This window comes from Amaranthus tricolor, chromosome 17 (assembly GCF_026212465.1).
Source record: "Amaranthus tricolor cultivar Red isolate AtriRed21 chromosome 17, ASM2621246v1, whole genome shotgun sequence".
NCBI lineage: Eukaryota > Viridiplantae > Streptophyta > Magnoliopsida > Caryophyllales > Amaranthaceae > Amaranthus > Amaranthus tricolor.
In genome coordinates, this window is record NC_080063.1 from 15,863,126 (window position 1) to 15,885,296 (window position 22,171).

Below are 22,171 nucleotides of genomic sequence, written 5' to 3' on the forward strand. Positions count from 1 at the left end.
ATTGTATGAATCGGGACTACGCGTGTCTTATGTATGGGTTAAATAATCTAATAAATACAAATTATGAGAATATGTGCTTCTTGTTATAATGTTATTTTATTGAGAGACGGTATCTCACAAAAGTAACTAATACTAGATAGTTATAATACTCCTTGTATTATACTGGTGTAAGTAGTAAGTACATACTCCCACTTTCCCTAAGATTTTACTACATTTTTCATTTTAGTCCATCCAATATGATATACTCTTATTACATTTCTATTTTTGATTTCACTAGCACTCTATTTAATTCTCATCAAGATAGTTAATTTTTCTTTTCATTCCATTGAGATATTTTTTTTAGTTCCCAATAAATTACACATTTTATCTACTTTTACCATTTTTCCTTATTATTCTATGTTTTTTCCTTATAACAAATACTAGGGGGCAAATGGAGTATCACTTCTATTTATCAGAAGCAAACTATAAGTAATAAAAGTATTATAATACTATCTAGTCTAGGATATAAATAAATTCTTGTCTAATATATTTTGACAAAGTTACTAAACTAAGTTGGTTCAATACAAAAAAAAAAAAAAAAGCCAAAACATTTTAAAATAAAAGCGGTGCATTTCAACCAACCAATATGCATCCAATAAGTAATGATTAAGTGTAATCAATAATTATAGTTTGAGATTTGGAATAATAAATTTAATTAATTGATAAATTAAGAATAATATGACTTGTAGAGCACAAGTGTCCCATTTCGTGGATAGCCTAATCCATGTCTTCTCATTTATTGGGTGATGGGCAACTTCAAAATGTTTTTCATTTTTCATATTTTCTTTTTATTATTCTTTTGTTAATTGATTTATTTAAGTATTTTATTTTTTGTAGTACCTTTGTGTTTTGTTCCCCTGCTTTACCAATTGTCAATCTTAACGGCCAAGCGTTGGCTCTTCGCTGAACTGCAAAGCTTGGGTTTAATTACATATTATATTATAATTTACTATTAATAAAAAAATAATTATTAGAGACCTTCTAATTCCCTCTATCTACGTTTTTCATTTCCAAAATAAACGTATGTTTGAAAATTAGTTGTATAAAAAAGTATAGTTGCGAAAGTAGTTGTAATCTCGTTACGTAGTTGTTGACAATCAACCTGTTTAAAGTATTATGTTCGGTAAAAATTAATTATATAAACATAAAAATATCTTAAAATGGTAGTTATATTAGTTTTTTTTGCAAAACATATATGAATTAAGTGAATGAAAAAAATATGAATAAAAAGACAAAAAAATTTATGTTTTTACTATAATTTCCTTGCACATTTACAAACGCTACCAAAAAGGAGATAAGCTAATCTTTTCATTTCACAATTGATTCCAAGAACTATAAAACAGATGAAAACTTATCTATCATGCAATTGATCATAGATAAAGAATTCAATTTTTTAAGGGTCTGTTTGTATCGTTTTCTTTTTGTTTTTCTATGTTGGTTACATTTTTACTCCGTCCTATTTATCTAATGCGTTTTATTTGACTTTTTATATTTTTTAAATAGTTAAATGGGAACACATATAAAAGAAAAAAATATAGTGTTTTTAAATTTTAATAAGGTAAAATGGTAAAATTAACATACCCAAAATAAAATTGAGACATTTAGAGTAACTTGACTAAATAAGAAAATGAGACACTTAAACTGAATATGAGGGAGTATTTTTTACCAAAATTTTCAAAAATACATATTAGAATTCTATATATAAAGACAACTTTAATAAGATTATATATGAATATATTTTGACTTCTTTATTTCCAATAAATATCACGTTCGATACTTAAGTCTCCATGTAATATGTATGAAATATTTCAAACTTAACCAACAATTAAAGGTGTTTAAAACAAATTCAATTATACGACATTTACCTAACCTTAGAAGTTAGAACCGAATTCGATTCAATCCACATCAAAAATAAAATAACAATTACGTAAAAATCATTATGAATACAAAATTTAATTTTAAATCGATTCGAAACATCTGAACCTAAATCAATCTAATAAGGCGACTAAACAACTCCACCAACAACGATATGAAGCAAGAAAGAAAAGGTAAAAAGGTGTAAAGTTTGGAAGACAAAAAAGACGGCAAACTGCTGGGAAAGTGGAAACCAAAGAAAGACAAGTTTGGGCTTGAAATGCACGCATGCCTTTTCTTCATACAACAAACTTCACCTTCTCTTTATTTGCCAACCTCTTATTCTTCTTTACTTTCTTACTCCAATTTCCCACCTCTCTTTTTTTTCCCTCTTAACAAACATGCCCTTAATTAAATCTATTCCTTATTTTTCTTTTTTTATTTTCTCTTTTAAATTATTATAACTATATTTATATAATACTCCTATTGTGTTACTATCTTTTGGTACAATGTGCGTACAAAAATCATACCAGGCAGAAGAATCCCTTTTAATTAATTATTAACTATCTCTTGTGTCATGACTCATGACTTACCTTCACTAGAATATAAAAAGATTATGTTAGCTTTATTATTTTTCTTAAAATTAATCTTCATATGCTTTTTGTGTCAATCTAATTGATTATACTAATATTAAAAATAAAATACTTAAAACTAAGTCTATATAGTTGGGGTCAGATTTTGATATTATTATTGTTGTATCAATTTTTTTAATGTTCTAAATATTTACATACGGTTTACACGTATATACTTCTTCTAATATACTACTCCCTCCTATTCAGCTTAAATGTCCCATTTGACTTTTCACAATTCCGAGACAACATTTTAACCCTTAATATCTTAAATTATTCTTAATTAAAAATTATAAAAAGTTGATATTAATAATCCTTGTATTGAGACGAATCAAACAAGATCCCACATGACTATGTTTTAACTTATAGATTAAGAGTAAAATACAAATTAAGAGTGATAAGTGAATAGTGTCAAAAATCAAATGGGACATTTAGGCTGAATAGGAGGTAGTATAATTTTTAAAATTTCGTCTTGAAAAAGATAAAGTAAAGTTTTACGTTTAGACAATAATAAGTATGTTTGCGACAACAAAAAAAAGTTTTACAAACTTAATAAATAAAATTGAAGTGAAGTGAAAATAATCCAAATTGAATTAAAATGAAAGAAAAGTGAAAATGCTATAAGTGAAAGTAATTTACTAATCAAATTAAAACTAAACTAATGGAATAGTGAAAATGTAAATATGAAGATTATATTGAATTGAATATATATATATATATATATATATATATATATATATATATATATATATATATGTATATATATATTGGTTTTGACTTTTAGTGGACATTATTCTAATCTAATAAAGTTCAATAACTAATTAATAAATAATTTTTACCAAATATCTTTATAAAAATTGACTTAAATAACTAATTTATCATTCAATACTTTCGATTAGTTAATTTATTCAATAATTTTAACCTAACGATTTCAGTTAATATCCATTTGTCAAACATTATCATGAGCCAAATTGTAACAAAGGAGAACAAAAATAGCGGGCAACTGTGTTAACAATGATTTTGCACTCAACAAAAAGGAGAATATGAAAGCAGGAATCCTGGGAGAACATCAGTAAAATGGCAGAATATTTTGGACATTTCAATAACTAAGCAGTAAATGGAGAATCAACACTCTTTACAATACCATTGTCTCTTTCATTTTTGTTTCTTTTCTGCCTTACAACTGTTTTTGTTTTCTGTTTACATTTTCTATTTTAATTTGTTCGAATAAATTTGTGTTATTAAGGCTGGTTTTAAGGCTATTTTAGGTAGTTGATTGTTTAGGGTTTCTAGAATTAAGGGGTCTTAAATTCTATATGTTGCTATTTAGGTTTGGTTTTGAGCAACATTTTATAAGTGATTTGTTTATAAAAATTTTTTATATTTGAAGTAATTTCAGAATATAATATTACTTTATATTTTGTCTTGAATTATTTTTAAAGAGCCTCATTATAAAAGACATCGCTAAAATAATTAGAGCCTCCAAAATCTTTGGACCTCTGTATTGTCATTTTTATTTTTCAATCGGTATGGTCCTCACCTTTTTAATACATCTTTGCTCTCTATATATATTTTAATTTTTAAATACATAGCTCATCAAACTCAACTTTTTAATCTCCATATCATTTAAGAAAAAAACAAAATCATTGGAATGGTGAGAGTAATATTAGAAGTTTCTGAGTTAAAATATCATGATGATGTATATTTTTGTATAAATTCTAAGACGATTTGAGCTGAATTAATTCGAGTCTAATAAACTTTGTATTTAAAGTGCAATTTTCTAGCATTATTTCTATTTTCTCAGTTGGTTTGTGAATTGTGAATATAAATTAGATTGGCACAATCATTTTTTATACTTTCTCCTATTCTAATTAAATATCTAATTTATTTTTCTAACACTATTTATTATAAGATAAAACATTCTCAAGCGAAATCTTATTTGATTCTTCTCAATGTAAATTTTATCAATATCAACTTTTTATAATTTTTAACTAAACATAATTAAAGAAATTTAGGATAGAATTAAATAGTATATCAACACGTGTACAAAATGAAATGAGACATTTAATTAGAATATTATGAATTATTATTCATTATAAATACACTTAATATATCAAAGAGGAGAAAATGATGGGCCTACTTTTTATTGATTACAAGAAAATCAAATTTATAATCTTTCCTAAAAAATATGGTACTTATTCTCAAACTAGAATATTAAACCGCTTAGTACGTGGTATAAATGGACAATTTTTCATGTACATCTTTATTTTTCAATATATTTTGAATAAAATAACAACTACATCATATGTAATTGAAAAAGTAACTTGGTTTTGAATGTAATTAGAAAATTAATTTATGTCACTTCTAAAATATTATCAAGTATATGTAAGTGTATTTTTAGCTCACTTTATGTGCATTTGTGAAATCATAAAATACCTATTTAGGCTATTTTAGTAACAAATGACTATAAATGAACTTAATTACTTAAAGTAGCCTAAAATTTATTTTAATTTCACTAAGATGTCTTCATGGTAAGCCTAAACTTAAAAAAAAAAAATCATTTCATCAACACAGTACCATGCAAATAAATGCAATGCGATTTTTCATACTGAACTTAAAAACAAAAAAGTACTAATCATTTTACTGAATTTAATATAGTTATATACTCCTTTTTCATACCAAATTTGTCCTATACGTATTTCATGAGAAATCAAGAAAAATAAAACAAAAATAATTATTGTAGGGTAGTGGGTCGATTTGTGAATGACATAAAATATTAAGTTAAATATATGGAAAAAAATTAAAAAGAAAATGTAAGTCATCATCAATTAAAAAGAGATAAATTTAATAGGATGCACTAAAAAGAAAAGTAAAATAAAGTTTATAGACTTATAAATATATATATTTGATTAGCTCAGTCTTTTTTTGTTACAGAAATTTTTAATTTTGAAGATCTTTCTCGAGTTGACGGATTTTTTGGTCGCATCCTTTTTTATGGGTATGAATTGTCGTTTTCTTTCCCTCTTTAAATCACGTAGTTTCCATGATGGGGAACACTGAGTATGATGATAATGATATAAATATATATTGGTCGGCTCTTATAGGAATCAATTTCCTATTGATCTCATCCACTCCCCTTATGTATATATATAATGCTCAAAACCCTCATTCATCATCTATCTCATATAAACCAAATCATTTTCCATAATTACAACCCTAAAATACCCTTTCACTCAAAAAAAATAATTAAAATTAATGGCTAGTGTTTTTATAACAAAAAAGGTAAATGTATATCCAAAAATCATGCAAAAATCTACCAAAATTATGAAACTTTCTAATTTAGATAGGCAATGTCCTACACTTATGTATTTGGTATTTTTCTATAATCCTTCTCATTATAATAATTTTAGTAATGATTCTATATTTAGTAAGTTGGAAGGTTCCTTAGAGGAGACGCTATCGATATGGTATCCAGCAGCAGGAAGATTATGGAAAAACCCTAATAATGGTGATAAGCTTGATTTATGGTGTAACAATGGTGGTGTTGTTATGGTTGAAGCTTTTACACAAACTAGGTTTTCAGAGCTTGGTAATCTTTCTCAATATAATAAGGTTTTTGAGAATTTGGTTTATAAACCTAATTGCAATGGGAATTATGATATTTCTGAGATGCCTCTTCTTGTTGCTCAGGTAAGCTTAATTTGTACTTCCTCTGTTCTTTTTGTTTGTTTTTTTGCAGTTTCAAAGCTATTTTCAAGTCTCAATATTTCTAAATACGCAGCCTTTTGGGGTTCTTTTTCGAGTCGAGGAATTCTTTACTTGCATCCTCCTTTATGGGCATGGGTTGCTGTCTTCTTTCCTTCCTCGTACCCTGATCATAGTTTCCTATGAGCGGAATACACTGGTACGATGATAATGATGAATCATAAAAAATTATAAAAAATAAGAGTATATGAAAAAGAATTATACATCAAAACGAATCTAACGAGTTTTCACATGAATATATTTTATCTTCTATATATTTCTCAAAAACGTTAGATAAATTTTTCTCTTCTTAAAGTAGAATCTTCCAAATGAAAAGAGTATTACAGAACAAAATGAAAAGAGTATTAAAGAACAAAGAGAGTATTGATTTTTTATATTAAGGATAGACTAGATAATCCATGGACAAAGGAATAGAGAATTAATTGTTTTCGTAGGCGTAGTGAATATCAAACTTCTATTAAGGATTAGTGTAAGGAATGATTTTTCATATTTAATTATTAGTTACTTTTAGCTTGTTAAAGTTAATTTATCATTTTAATTATTAATATGATCTTTGTTTAGTTGAATTACTCTTATGACCAATTTGATGGTTCATATATTTTTTTTCAATTCTAGAGCAGTGACGTTCTCTTACATGCAAGAAATAAGGAGAATTAATCTCGAGATACACTTATCATAAAGTGTATTATGGAAACAAAAACTTTCAATTACCAAATCAATTTTTAATTCTTAAATTGATGATTTATACTAATTATAGAGTAAATTGGAAAATTGAGATCACTTATTTTTATTGTAATGTTTTAATTTTAGTTATGGATTATATAGCATTAATTTTGAGTTAAGATTAAATTGTAGCACATGATCTATCAGAGTTAAGCTTCATAAAGAAAAATATAATAAGAAAAGGAAAAAGATACTACACCCCTATTAAATTTTTAATTTGATTTTATGAATTAAAAGTATAATTAATAAGAGAGGGTTTTATTTCCATTCTCCAAATAAGCTCATAATAAATTTCGAAATTTTTTCATAATTAATACAATTATTTGTAAGAAAAATTTCATAATAATTAATAGTACTATTAGATGAGAAATACTTCTAAATTTTGACAATTTTCTTTGTTGACTTGCATGGTAAAGTTGATGAAGGTCAAATGACTTTAATATGTAAATCAATGAAAAACTAAAAAGAGGTTATAGGATAATTTTTTTGTTAAAAAAAACATATTGTGAACTATATATAGTCTTAATTTATTCTACTTTGAAACCATGTTATAGAATAATAACTTTGGTGGTTAATATAATAAAAGTTCACATACGACTTAGCACTATTTGTTTTTGGCATGAAAACAAAAATATTGAGTATTTAGTAGGTTAAAGTTGTGAATATTTAAAAATAAGAAAAACAGTATTAAGAGTAAAAGTGATAGGATTATATATAAAAATGGAAAATATAGAAAATCTATTAGGATAATCTAAAATGAAAAATAAAGCAAATTGAGTGTGACATAAAATATTAAATTATTGTCGTATTTAGCTTGACCTTAAGAGTTAAATGAAACCATATTTTGTTTTTCTTTTCTTGCATGGCTAAACAAAATAAACTAGAGTTTTATATCATCAAAAATATTTTTTATCATTAATTAACTTTTGTACTTCAAACACTCCAATAGAAGAATTTTATATAGCAAAATTAATTATGGACTGAAAAACATAGCCTTAATAATTAATATAAGATGGGCCAAGCCAATAATTGGGGAACAAATACTCTATCATGTGTTGATTCTTATGAAGTATAGTCTCTTTCTCCTTGCTTCATGCCATTTAGTAATGTTTTCCATTAATGAAAGACATGATTTGAGTATAGCCAAAATTTAGTATTGTATTGTCACATCATGCCATCTTGTAATGTTCTATATTTCTACTAGTATATTTCTTATCTAATAGAAATACTAACTTTCTTTTTCTTTTAAGTGCACCCTAATACATTTGCACATAGATTAAGGTAGTGGATTTGCTATGTAGTACCTCTTCTTTTTATAGGTTATTAAGTTATTTTATAGGTTATTAAGTTATTTTGCACGTGTAATCACGTCTTTTTTTTTTTGAGTTGGGAGACTCTTTTGACCGCGCTTTTCTTTATGGGTATGAGTTGCCGCCGTCTTTCCCTTCCCAGATCCTGGCCTTAGTCCTTTATGCACGGGATATATTGGATAGGATGATGATGATGATTAAGGTAGTGGATATGTGGCATTGTCCTTACTTATAATGAGATTAAGAGCTAATAGTGCAACATTAAAATAGATAAATAAAAGTTTGTAAAAAGTTTAATCAGTTATGTGTAATAGTGGAGAAAATATTAATATTGTCCTTGTTTAAAAATTACTCTATATGGTAAGTCACATAAATAATATAAAGTAAATTTTTTTACAAAAAAAAATGGTGCAAATAATAGAAAACTGGCAAATAATAAAAATAGTGCAATGTAAAAAAATATATTAATTTGAATTTGATTTTCAATAATAACATATGTATTTGATCTTAATTTGGCAATAATAGCCAAAGTTAACTAAGGGATTATAACAAAATTATCAACTTTTAAGTAGTTGGCATTTACTTATAGTGGTTATATTATTTCTCTAAATCAAAAATTGCAATGAAAGGTAAAGTGTGTTAATTTATTAATGTGATCGAAAATTTTAATTCTAGTTATTTAATTAAATTTTTTTTATTATTGCATTATGTAACATGGTATAACACAAAAGTTTGTTATCCAAATTAAATTTAATCTATTATTAATTTCACACAAATAAAAAATGATTTTAATCTATTATACATATTAATATTTTGAATTCGCCGTTATACAGGTCACTAAATTTGGATGTGGAGGCTACTCAATTGGGATAGGAACAAGCCATGCACTTTTTGATGGTCAAGCAAACTTCAATTTTATATCAGCTTGGGCTTCCAAAACCCATGGAATCAAAAAGGAACTTGAATGGCATAAACCTTTGCATGAAAGAGAAAGATTCTTGATGCTTAATAACCATAATCAAACACCCAAATTCAAGATTAACAATACTAATAATCATCCAAATGCTGATGCAATAAAAAAAGTTGCAGCAATACAACATTTATATCAGTTGATTATCCAAACAGCTCCTAATAATAACATGATTAAGAATCCTCAGCTGCTTGTTCCTTCAACTCAAGAAGATTGTGTTCTTAGCACTTTTCATTTTAGTGGGGCCATGATTGATGACTTGAAGAGAAGAGTTTATGGGCTTAATCACTTATCTCCATCAATGTGTTCTTCCTTTGAGATTGTCACTGCACATCTGTGGAAGGTACAACTTTTTTATTATGTGTAGACTTGGATATAGCTCAAGAAACTTTTTGCTTTTTAAAGAGAAAAAGTATGCTCCAAAAAAGTTGTCAGAGTATATAGTATATCTTAGGGCCTCAACTATCAGTTTAAACTTTTGGCTGAAGCTTCAGGTATGCTATATATTCTAACTCAACCAAAATCATAAATTGATGGTTGAGGCCTCAAAATATGCTATATACTCTAACATAAGTGAAAATGGGTATTTGGCAAACGGCTAATAGCTGGTAGCTGGTAGTTGATTAAAATGATTGATTTGATCGTCTAATTTTTTTGAGTAGTTTGACCAAAGCATTTTGAACCCGCTACTTTGAGTAACTAGTTCAAAAAAATTTATTCATAATAATAAATTGTTTCAACCAGCTAATTTACCAAACGTTAACATTGGATTGTTTGACCATTCTACCCTCTGTTTGTATAAAATGAGCTAAAATTGTCCAATAAACTAAGCTTTTTTTTTATAAATAAGCTTCTCCTAGCCTCGGACAAAAGTTGTTGTCTAAAACAACAGATTCACGTACATTTAATTTAAGTTGTTATGTATGATATACTTGTACAATCTTTAATTTTGCTTGAAGTATAAGTAAATTATTATGTATGATATACTTGTACAATACAGGCAAGAACAAAAGCACTAGGGCTAAGAAGAGAAAGAATGGTATGCCTACAATTTGCAGTGGACACAAGAAGTAGACTAACACCCCAACTCTCTCAAGGCTTTAGTGGCAATGCATATGTGTTAGCCTCAGTGGCTCTAACAGCCGGTGAACTCGAGCTTTCGAGCTACGAAAGTGTAGTAAGTATGATCAAAATGGCCAAGAATTGTGTGGATAACGAGTACGTTAGCACGTATATCGAGGCACTCGAAGGGTCAGGGGATGCTCTTCCACCCTTAAGAGAGCTTACCATAGTCTCTGATTGGACAAGAATGCCATTTCATAAGGTTAATTTCATGCAACATCCTTATGCAAATGGGTCTGTTTTTGTTTGCCCTTTAACTCCTCCTTTACCACAAGTTGCATATTTTATGCAAAGTCCTAAAGAACACAAGGCTATTGATGTGAGGATTGGATTAAACCCACAATTTCTCAATGCTTTTTCTCATTTTTTTCTTAATTTTTCTTGATTATTTGTTCTTTTTATGTCAAGAACAAAATTTAGAGGGCTTTTTTTTTCTCTTTTTTGTAATATATAAATTGGGTGAATGAAATTGTTTGGGTTATTAGTAAGACAACAATACTTTTATTTTTAATGAATTTGCTATATTTCTTTGTAAAAGTCGTTTTTTGGGAAAAAATAATGTAATAAATTTAATAGCTTCTAGAAACAAAATTGTCCGACTATCTTTGATGGATAGAGTTTGATTTTTATTTAGAACAGAGTTGAAATATGCAATATACAATTTGAGTCCAACTTAGTATCAATTTTATAATTGTAGGGATAGTGTCATAAAATTTCAATAAATTAGATAATAAGGTGTCTGGTAAAAATAACAAGTAACTTAAAGTGAAGATCAATCAAGTTTAAATAAAGTTGTGAATTTAAAAGATAAAGTTTAAATGCTTCTAAAAAGATTGTTTCTCTCCTTATACTCCTTTCGTCTCAATGAGTTTGCTCCTAATGGAGATCGAGATAATAACTAGCAAGACAGGATTTGAAACAAGGCCCTAGGCCCTTGATAATGAGTATTACAAGACACTTGTTTATTATTTTTAAGGCCTATTTTTAACCCGACTTGTTCTCAACCCACCCTTTTAAAACCCTTGAAATAGAGGGTTGGATAAAGACAACCAACAAGCTCTCAACCCATTACACAAGCCCAGATACGATACATCAAATTAGTAGCATAGCCCTCACACAAAATGCATCAAATTAGTAGCATACCCAACACACAAAACTGAAAACAAAAAACGATAATGATCGAAGTCTTAGTACTTTGTTGTCTTTATTTGCAAATACTTCAATATGAATCTCTTATAAATATTTGTAGGTGATCTTTAACTAAGACAACACTTTGAAAGAATGTTTTTCCAGACATCACATTCATCTTTCAAGGTTGTAAAACCTAACTTAAGGAAGCAAATACCTGCACACGAAACCGAATGATTATACATGCTTATACATCGCCGTCACAACATCTTCCAAAGAACCCGCATCGTTACCTGCAGTATAACTCCCCATCGGCGTCCCTCCTTGTTCTATTACTCTGTCCTCGCTTCATTTTTATCGCCATATCTACTCCCGAATTATTCCATAGTACTTTGTCATTTTGTAAGGATACAGAATCCGATCTTGGTAGACCCATCGAATCAAAACCGTTATTTCTACGTGAAACTCCATTTGGGTTTCTTAGATCATAGGCACATTGAGCGTTTCCTGTTGAAGAATTCACTGAGCCATCCAAACATTCGGAATCCCAAATTTGCTTAATCGAATAACTCATGTTCTGCATCGTATTCTCACACATCAAGCTCGAATTTTGAGTTGGAATACTCTCGACAGGATTCACACGAATCGACTGTGATTGGACGGCAGCAGGCCAATCACTATTACATCTATTATGATCCCGCGAGTTAGGGGGAGCGTCCGAGGATGCCCCGAAATCTTGTAGACTCTGTCTATCTTGAGCGGAATGCCCTTGTATTGTCAATGAACTCTTAGGAAGGCTGAGAATCTCGCTTGAACCACTTAAGACGGTATTATTCTAGTGGAGTTGATTGTATTCTAATGATATTGGCATCAGTACAGTTCCAGTATGATCTCGTGACAACAGATTGGGCCAGAATTTGAAGTCAGTGAGGGACGGTGTTGCGATTTGGGCCTGGTCCAACTGAACAAGCCCGGAAGGAGGAAATCCATGAAGGCCCATTCCAGCCGGAGTGTCCAATCTGGCTAGGATTCCAGGAGGCGGAATAGATCTCAGAGGGATGTTCTGAAACCGTGCACTGCTATTGAAACGATGGATATTTACGGAGTTCATATGGAGATAGGATGCATCCCGTCCACCTAGTGCAGCAACCATGTTAGCTTGCTGATTTGCCACCGAGCTAATCCTTTTCAAATACAGCCGATATTTCTGAAATAGAGAAACTCAACTTTTAAGCTTGTGAAACGGGATCACTTTAGGAATAACATGAAATGGAGCGTTTTATCGAGTTTACCTGGAGATGACTAGCCACATTGTCTCGGGTAAGCTTTTCAACGTTCATCAACTCCAAGATTTTCTTAGGTACCGCTTCTGTATTTATGTGAGAAAACATAGTCCGTGTAGATAAGACAAGCTATAACAAAATCTAAAATCTAAAACAACGACGTAACGAGTGTACATTTATTTCGAAACAATCTCAGATTTATCAAAAGAATTCATTTCTTATAATATTTCATTACCCAATCTTCTTTTCTAAAAGGAGTAATTTGTATGATCTATAGGAATTAGGAAGTTAATATTTGTCGCTTATTTTGAGGGAGCCAATATGGTTGTTTGGTTTCAAATTATAATGGATTATATCAAAAAGACTCATTAAATCACGTGCACGTCTTATTTATGTGACGTTGAAAATGATTTTTAAAATCAAGGGTTAATCGAGAATAACCTCTTTATTATCGATAACTAATACGGGTAAAGTTGGATACATCTGATCTGTCCCCTAAACACCGCCTAGGTGGGAGCACTTAATGACCTTTGTGTAGGGGCATGATGTTGTAGGAAGTCAATATGAATCGAATTTGAAGTAAAAGCTAATAGCCCACATGATATCATGATGAATTCTACGAAATAGGCGAATGTGAGAAAACGTACTGTCAAGACCAAGTTGGTTAACAGCAGCAACAAACTTGCGGTGCAACTCCACAGACCAAACCACACGAGATTTTTTTTTGAGAAACGTCTTCAGTTTCATGTTCATTCTCATCATGGTCGTCATCCTCATTCGTATTTTGTTCTTGATCCTTCCTCTTTCTACAAAGCTTCGCATCTTGATTCAAGTTTACACTTCTACTTCCATTTCCGTCACCATTATTCTGGTCCAACCTGTTAGAGCCTTTTCGGTCCCTAGAATCAAACGTCTTTCTCCTGAAAACATGTTGCCAGATATTCTTTAGCTCCTCAAGCCTCACGGGCTTAAGCAAGTAATGACAAGCTCCATGTGAAATCCCCTTCATTACTAGCTTAGTATCGCCATTAATAGACAGCACTGCAAAGATCACGTACAGTCTCATCTTTTAGCATGTAAAGTTAGCGGAGAATTACCATCCAAGGAACTGCACACAATCCCAAGGGAGATTCTGAGCATGTTCAACATGTTTGATCGCACAGGTTCCAAAAAATCAAGGGGGCCCAATATTAATTTACATAGTATATGTTAAGTGTTTATAGATACAAAGTTATTAGAAAAATAACATTATTTTTTAAAATCAAACAGAAACTTCAAAGAATTGATCATTTTTGCTCCGCCCCTACACAATCCTCCACGAGAGAAGACTTTTAAAAATGAACATAAATAGTGATCGAAAGCAAGTAATGAAGGGGATTTCATTACAATGCTGGCTAAAAATGAACACACAAAAATCGATCAAAAGCAATCCGCCTACGAGCCACATGAGATAAATCCGTTCCCACAAACTGATTGACAAAATGAATCAAGTTTAATAAAATTAGTTACTAAGATTTCCTAAAATTATGTCCTAATCAATTTCATAAACAGAAAAAACTCAGAAATGAACAAATTAGATCGATCTTTACTACATTATGACTAAGACATGCTATTCATTAATGTCAAATTATCATAAGCAATAAGTGAATTGAATTTAATTCACAATTATACAAATTAGCATAAGTAGAAAATTTAATATATAATTTAACTAAGAATGAAATCATAAATGAAAAAAAAAAAAAAAAAAGACGCTTTTAACAACTTCACTTATAACAGGAAGGTCCATTTCAAGACCCACAAGCTCAAGCAGCTTAAAACCATCCATATCCGGCATATGTACATCACTAGTAACGATATCGAACTTGTTCTTGTTTTCCCTCAACATCTTCAAAGCAGTAATGGCTTGATTCATTGTCGTAACTACAATGTTTAAAACGCTCAAACATAAGTAACATTATTATATACAGCATATCTCACTCGTAGAAACTATGATCAGGGAAGGAAAGAAAGACGGCACACAATACCCTTATCAAAGGAGATAAGGAGGTTGCTCTGGGTTAGCTCGGCTATTTAAAAATGGTAAAACTTGAAGACATTACAGCATTACAATATACTTGAAGTTTGCAAATAGATCTCAATGGTCAAAGTTACAAGTCAAGAATACAATTGGGTGTAAAATATATGAAAAATTACCTAGAATAATCCAACCTTAATATAATTTTCCTATAATAATCTCACCTATTGGTTAACCAATTCAAACTGTAGAAGTATTTGCCTAGAGTAAACCTGTTAACCGAATGACTTGCTATAAAAATTTTATTTAAAAAAAGATAAATTAAATAAAATGTCGAAATAATGTAAAAAAAATGTAAATTTTTCTTCTTATTTTTTTTATTATTTGTAAATTTTTTATGTAAATCTTCAAAATCTTTCTATAATTTTCATTAATTTTAAATTTATTTTTTGGTAAATTACTAGAATAACAGATCATCTAATTATTCAAGTTTAATTAAGGCAAATACCTCGTTAATTAATACGTGGAATTATTATAGGAAAATAAAATTAAAAAAAAAACAATTATTCAAGGTAACCCAACTTCATTTTATTTCTCAATGAAGAAATTAGTTAACCTAGAATTACTATTGAAATGAAAATAATTAAACCCTCATAAGCACAAATCTTAACAATGAACAAAAAATCAAATCCATTCTGAATAGTCATAAAATTGTCCAAAATCATCTTCTATAAGCACCCAAATTGACTAATAAAGAACAGTAACCAAGAGGATATCCAGAAACCCTTTATCAATCCCTGCAAACAGACAGTAAAAAGTAAGATACTTGCATCAATTAAGTAAATTAAAACCCTAAAAACCGACAAAATAGGGGGAAATAGGAAATCAATCTTTAATAATAGCATAAGAAAACCCAATCAAATTTAAATGGCAATAAGAAAACCAACATTAAAATTGGGCAAATTTAAAGAGACGAAGGAATGGTACCATGATATTGGCATTTTCTTAGAAGAGTCTCCAAAAGCCTAAGGCAAGTGGGATTATCATCAACAGCCAAAACTCTCATACCCACAGGAAATTGATCATTGGGTTCATCTTTTTTGTGCTCCACAGTCTTTTTTTACCAAATATTCCCCAGAAAAATCTCAAAGTTTTAATCTTTTTGATTCGGAAAATTGTTTTTCCCTGCTTCAGAAATAAAACAACCCTACTCATCAAAGAGAGAGAGAGAGAGAAACAGTAAGAATTAGTTAAAGTGACTGTCTAAAGGTCTCAACTTCTTCAACTGAGGAATTATTTGCAGGAAGAGAAAAGAGAGGGGAAAAAATGAAGACGTTGAAAGAGAAATAAATTGATATATTGTGGACAAAAGCAATTAGGAGTACCACCTATAATCAAAATGCACTGTTTGCTTTTTAAGTAAAATCATTGAAAAGAGAAATTAAGTTAAAAGAATAAGGTAAGTATAAATGAATGATACAAATTAAATGTGTTTTTGGTGAAATTTAGTTATAATTTGAATTTAGTAGGAAAAGAATAATGTTTAATGTATGTCCAAGTAGAAGCGTCTATGTGTCTTAGTATAGGATAGTCAATTTAATTTCTTGACGTTCAATGCAATGTAATGTGGTTTAAGATGGTCAAAAGATGTTGAAGACCTTCGAACAAACCTACAAAATAAATAAAGGTTACTAACTTGAGAGCGGCATTCAGAAAAGCCCCTCTAATGTTTAAATCAGATATGCGAATATGAAAAATAAATTACTTAGAGAGAATATTGGAGAGTTTATTTGATTAGGATGTTTTTTCGTAAGTATATATATAGTTGTTGGCTCTGTACTGTATTAAAACTAATTAAATCAGTTTTTAAACTTTTAGTTGATGAAATAGACCGATACGTAACTTGAAATTAGGCTTGAATATTTCATTGACTATATTTAACTTGGCCTTAACCAAGTTATAGGACTTTTTAACTATATATGAAGCTCATTAATATTGAGACCTTGGAGCCAAAACAAAATAATTGAGATAAAATAAAAAAATAAATACGTAGAATCCATAAGACATACTAAAATGGAAGGTAGACTCTCAAAGTTTGACAAGGAACATGGAAGGGAAGACTCTCAAAGTGATATGGTCATGTAGATAGTTACCTTCGGAAAATGTGGGATAAGAAGGTAGAGAAAATAACTCATTTAGAAGATTTGAGTGATATAGTCAATGTTTGTTACAATCCTGGGTATTCATTTGGGAGATAGAGCGGAAACTTTGTAATCTATAAACACACAATTATTTTTTATTAGAAAATAAGATATTTTATAATAAAATATCCCATTTTTGTGAAAAAAAAAGCTTAAAATTTGAATTATGATTACAATTATTTGAATTATTATCGTTGAAGTTAGCAAACCTTAACGGCATGTTTGGTTAGTGATATTAAACAGTAGTAATGGGAATGAAAAATTAGTGTAATTTTGGTTGAAAAATCTCTTAGCTACCTTGATTGCATGCTTGTTCAACTTCAATTATCTCATTTTCTTTATAAAATTCATTCCAATGTATTACCATTGGGAGTGATGGTATTAGATGACAATGGAAATTTGTAAATAAAAGAATTTTTTTTGTGATTAAAGTTTCATCACCATGGAAATGACATGAAACTTTTAATGAAATTTTATACTATATATCATTTTCATTACCACTATTTAATACCATTAACAAAACGGACCGTAAATATAGTAAAACATTATGCACAATTTGAGACCATAAAACTGAGGGAGAAATCACATTGGTTAGATCTCAAATAAAGTTAGCTAACCCTAAAAATATTTATTTACACTTCATACATGATGCATCACAATACACAACATATAAATTCCCATTCAAGATGAATTCATTGTGAGATAATTTTATTTGGTCTAAATAGTCCAACTAAATTAGTTAAAAAACTCATTTTTTATTTGAACTTTTTGTATGAATTTGTTTTACCATTACGGTTTTCATACGATATTTGCTCTTTACAAATCAGTAAATCACTACATAGTGCAATATCTACAATTCATATACTAATAATTTATATTATTGGGTTATTAAACTTATATATAAGGTGCGTTTCATAATAAATCCGTCTTACTATAATTTGTGAAAGAAATAAAATGGCCAACAATAGAAAAGTCCGAAGCAGTAGCTCAAATAGAAGCCTACAGCTACAGTGCATTTGTTTCAAGTTTGATAACGTAGTGGGCCTTATTGATCATAAGAAAACAAAGCTCATTAAAAGTCCATAGAAGAACAAAGTTTGAAAGATTGAAACAAATAAGTAATTTTAACAAAAATAAATAAAAAAATAAGTTTCGGGTAAACTTAATTTCAAAATTAAGTATTTTTATATCTGAGCCTAAGGTCAAGTATGTTCACAGTTACTAACAGCGAACAAAAAAATTGATCAAAAAAAGTCAAAATTTTTTGTTCACAGTTACTGCGAACAAACTTTTTTTTGACCAATTTTGTCCCTTCCAACATTATGACTTCTCCCTTTTATTCGCAGTTATTAACTGCGAACAAATAATTTTGACTTTTTTTTACCAATTTTTTTGTTTGCTGTTAGTAATTGCGAACATACCTGATCTTAGGCTCGGATATGGAGACACTTATTTTTGAATTTAAATTTACCCGAAACTTATTTTTTATTTTTATTTTTTTTATTAAAATTGTTTATTTGTTTCAAATTTTCAACAAAGTTCATCATTAGCCCATAAGAAAGGCCCAACCAACAAATGGGCCGTACCCCTTAATAAGAGAAAATTTGAAATGTAAGACAAATTATCAACAAAATGAACCAAATAAGATAAGTTTCAACTTATTTCCAAAAGTAAGCGTGAAATTCAAAAACCTGTGGTTTGGGGCTATTCGCAGTTAGTAACTCCGAACAGCTATTGTGTTTTTTTGACCTATTCGTAGTTACTAACTGCGAACAGCTCCAAATCACATGTTTTTGAATTTCACGCTTACTTTTGAAAATAAGTTGAAACTTATCTTATTTGGTTCATTTTGTTGATAATTTGTCTTATCGTAAGACAATTTTATATATTTATCGTAAGACAATTTTATATTGACTTAAATTAATGGGAAAAAGATAGGGAATGAAGTAACTTGATATAATACTTCACAAATTAGTTAATAGAAGTGCTTCACTAGTTTCAATAAATGTAACATAATATTTTTTGGTTCTAAAGATATCCTATATTACATTGTCTTGCCTGCTTAGAATATCATTTTAGACAACCCTGTATTTTTAATAGTTATATATTTTTTTTATTTTGAGAATTTTTTTAAAGAAATGTAGCTATTAAAAAGATAGAGAATAATATATTATTAGAGATATATATGTGTTTCAAAGATTGATAATAATAAATTTTCTCGTCAATATTCATCATTTATAAAAGAGCTAAATAAATAAATTATAGTATTTACTCAGATTGATTTCATAAGTCACATAGTCACTAAGTTTAAGTATTTCGTTTTTATATGCTGCAAAGGGTTTTTAAGGGTGGAAAAAATAGTTTTTAAGATGCAAATCATCCTCCTTCCTCAATGTTCATCTCATTATATTCCAATTCACCACATAATATTTCACGCAAAAAAATTAAAATTTAAAAAAAAAAAAAAAAAAAAACAGAAAAATAGTCAATATTAAGAATATTCATTAAATCCAAAAATTCCTTGCATGAAAAAATTATTCCAATCATATTTTTGGTCAAACCAAACATAGCCATATGAGCTTTATCACATTTCAAATCAATTTCGAGCTACTTAATTTGTCTTATTTTTTATTTTGTGTAATTAAAATCGTTCATTTCTAATTCTAAATATAACACCATCACTTTTACTCTATATTTTTTCTCTTATTTCTACCCACTCTATTAATTTAACTTATTATATTTAGCTTATTAATTTTCATATTAAAAGCAAATAAGGCAAAATGATCAGCAATTCATATTGATTGCAACCATGCATGGAAGCTGAATTCGACAACCACAGAGTGAAAATGTGATGTTGATATTGCATTAGATAGCAAAATTGTGGGGATGATAAACTTTTTAATAAGATAATGTAGAATTTCAATCTGATTCAGAAAGCATATATATTCTCGAGTGATTCAAAGTTTACATCTTTTGTATTTCTTATCCATATTAATATTCTATAGAGTATATAATATTAAATTATTGAATTTTGAAATCAAATTTTATTTCAAACAGAGAATAAATATTACTTTTTAAATAAAATTTTGAGTTGGGTTTTACACCCAACTCTTTTTTTCTCTCTGTCGAATAAGTAATACAAAATTATTGGATATAAGTATATATTTGTCACATGGAGAAATTATCAAACGGGAATAAAAAAAGTAGTGAGCCCATATGAAACAATCTTTGGTTTTTTAATTATTATTTAGTAAGGTGCATCTAGCTAAGGGAATAACATAAATTCGTTCGAAAATACGTGTAATGGCTGATGAGGATTGACTTTAGGTTCTCATCTAAATCATTATTATATTCAGTGTATTTCGTTCATATAAATTATGATCAGGGCCTTGAGAGGAATAAAAGATCGGTAAACATATTCATAAAGAAAGATGCGGTTGAAGAGTTCCTTAAATCGAGAAAAAAAAAAAGCAAAGCAAGCTAAGACAAGACGAAAAACACAACAAAACAATGCATGACTAAAAAAGTAAGACAATAATATGACCAAACAAATTTAAAAGGGAAATTCTACATGGTAGCATCGAACTTTTATGAAACTCCAGTGGTAGCATTTTTTAAGATTTTTCCATATGGTATCATCCAATTTATGCCTTATCTAACTGTTGTAGCATTTTCCGTTAAATTCTTGTCAATTTCCGTTTAATTCACTATTTTGATCGTTTCCACCCTATTAAGTGTTGGTTGTTATCTTTATAATTTTCCCTAAACTATTTTCATTATCTCAAATGTTTAATTCACCATTTAATTTCACCATTGTGACGTTTAATTCACCATTTAATTTATCGATGCTCTCAAATGTTTAAGGCAAATTATAAAGACAAAAACCAACACTTTATAAGGGTAGAAATGTCAAAATGGTGAATTAAACGAAAATTAACAAGAATTTAACGAAAAATAGTATGGCAGTTGAATAGGCATAAACTAGATGTTACAATGTGAAAAAATCTTACAAAAGTACTATTACTAGCGTTTTATAAAAGTTCGATGCTACTATATGGAATTTCATTTTTAAAAATAATCATAAAGACCTGAACAAGACATAAATGACTTTAGATTGCTCGTCTAAAAGTTAGGTATTAATACTTCATTGGATATCTCCAAACGTTTTTCTTCAAAAAACCATATTATACTAGAAAAAGAATGATATTTCAACTTGTCACAATAGAATACATTCCAATCATGAACTTCAAAATTGATAAATATAAAAATCCAAAAGTTAATGGTTGATAAGCAAAGAGTGCCCACTTTGACTATTGAACAAACTTATTTTAAATAAAATAATAATTTTCTCTTCATCACTTATTTACACTATCTGACTCAAATATATAAAGATTTATTAAATAATATAGTACAGACATAAAAAACAAAGAGATTAATAATAATAGAAAACCAACCATGTACTTTTCTAATAATATGATGGACACGCCTTGTAGATTTATGATGCTAATTGTTAGCATCATTTTTGGTTCCTTTAACTTTGTTGGCTACCATGACAACTTTACATCTTTCATAGTATCTTTCTTTGTTAAGTGAATTAGCTTTTTGAGTTGAAGAAAAGCCAGTAATAAAGAAAAATGTTCACTATGTATAACCTTATCTTAAGTTCAAAGGGCATCCCTTTGTTAAAAAGGGATCATACCCTTCACTTTAAGGGATAGTTGCTAAGTCATTGGAACTCTGTGGTCCTTCATTCTTGTACATTCCCTAGTTTACTGCTAGTTATCTCTGCAAATTCAGTCCCTATCCTATTCTTACCCTAATCTTTATCATGGCAAAATAATTTTATTTTATTCTACCGACTTGAAATATGAACTTGAAGGTACCAAAAGTCACCTGACTCAAAAATATTTTTTTATTTATCGAGCCGACATTATTCGAACCTACTTCACCAAAACCAATTGATGACTAAAAATTAAAAATTTGAATTTGAACTGCGATTGATTTTTATATTTGGCATATCATATAACCATTAACCGAGATTACTGTTGGAACCTAATAACGACTGAACCAAGTAATATCTAACCCGAATTATGCATAAAATCAAACTCTATTGGGCTAACAGATCGATTTTTA

At 28.8% G+C, this 22,171-nt stretch overlaps 1 protein-coding gene and 1 pseudogene across 1 annotated transcript; one reads left to right on the plus strand and one right to left on the minus strand.

Moving 5' to 3' along the window:
- Positions 1-5,696: 5,696 nt before the first annotated feature.
- LOC130804641 (brassinosteroid-related acyltransferase 1) lies at positions 5,697-10,897 on the plus strand. Its single transcript, XM_057669158.1, has 3 exons — positions 5,697-6,212; positions 9,154-9,633; positions 10,291-10,897. The coding sequence occupies exons 1-3, from the start codon at positions 5,778-5,780 to the stop codon at positions 10,795-10,797; spliced, it is 1,422 nt and encodes a 473-aa protein (XP_057525141.1). The 5' UTR covers positions 5,697-5,777; the 3' UTR covers positions 10,798-10,897.
- A 348-nt stretch (positions 10,898-11,245) lies between these two features.
- LOC130804642 (two-component response regulator ORR24-like) lies at positions 11,246-16,353 on the minus strand (annotated as a pseudogene).
- Between the last annotated feature and the right edge of the window lie 5,818 nt (positions 16,354-22,171).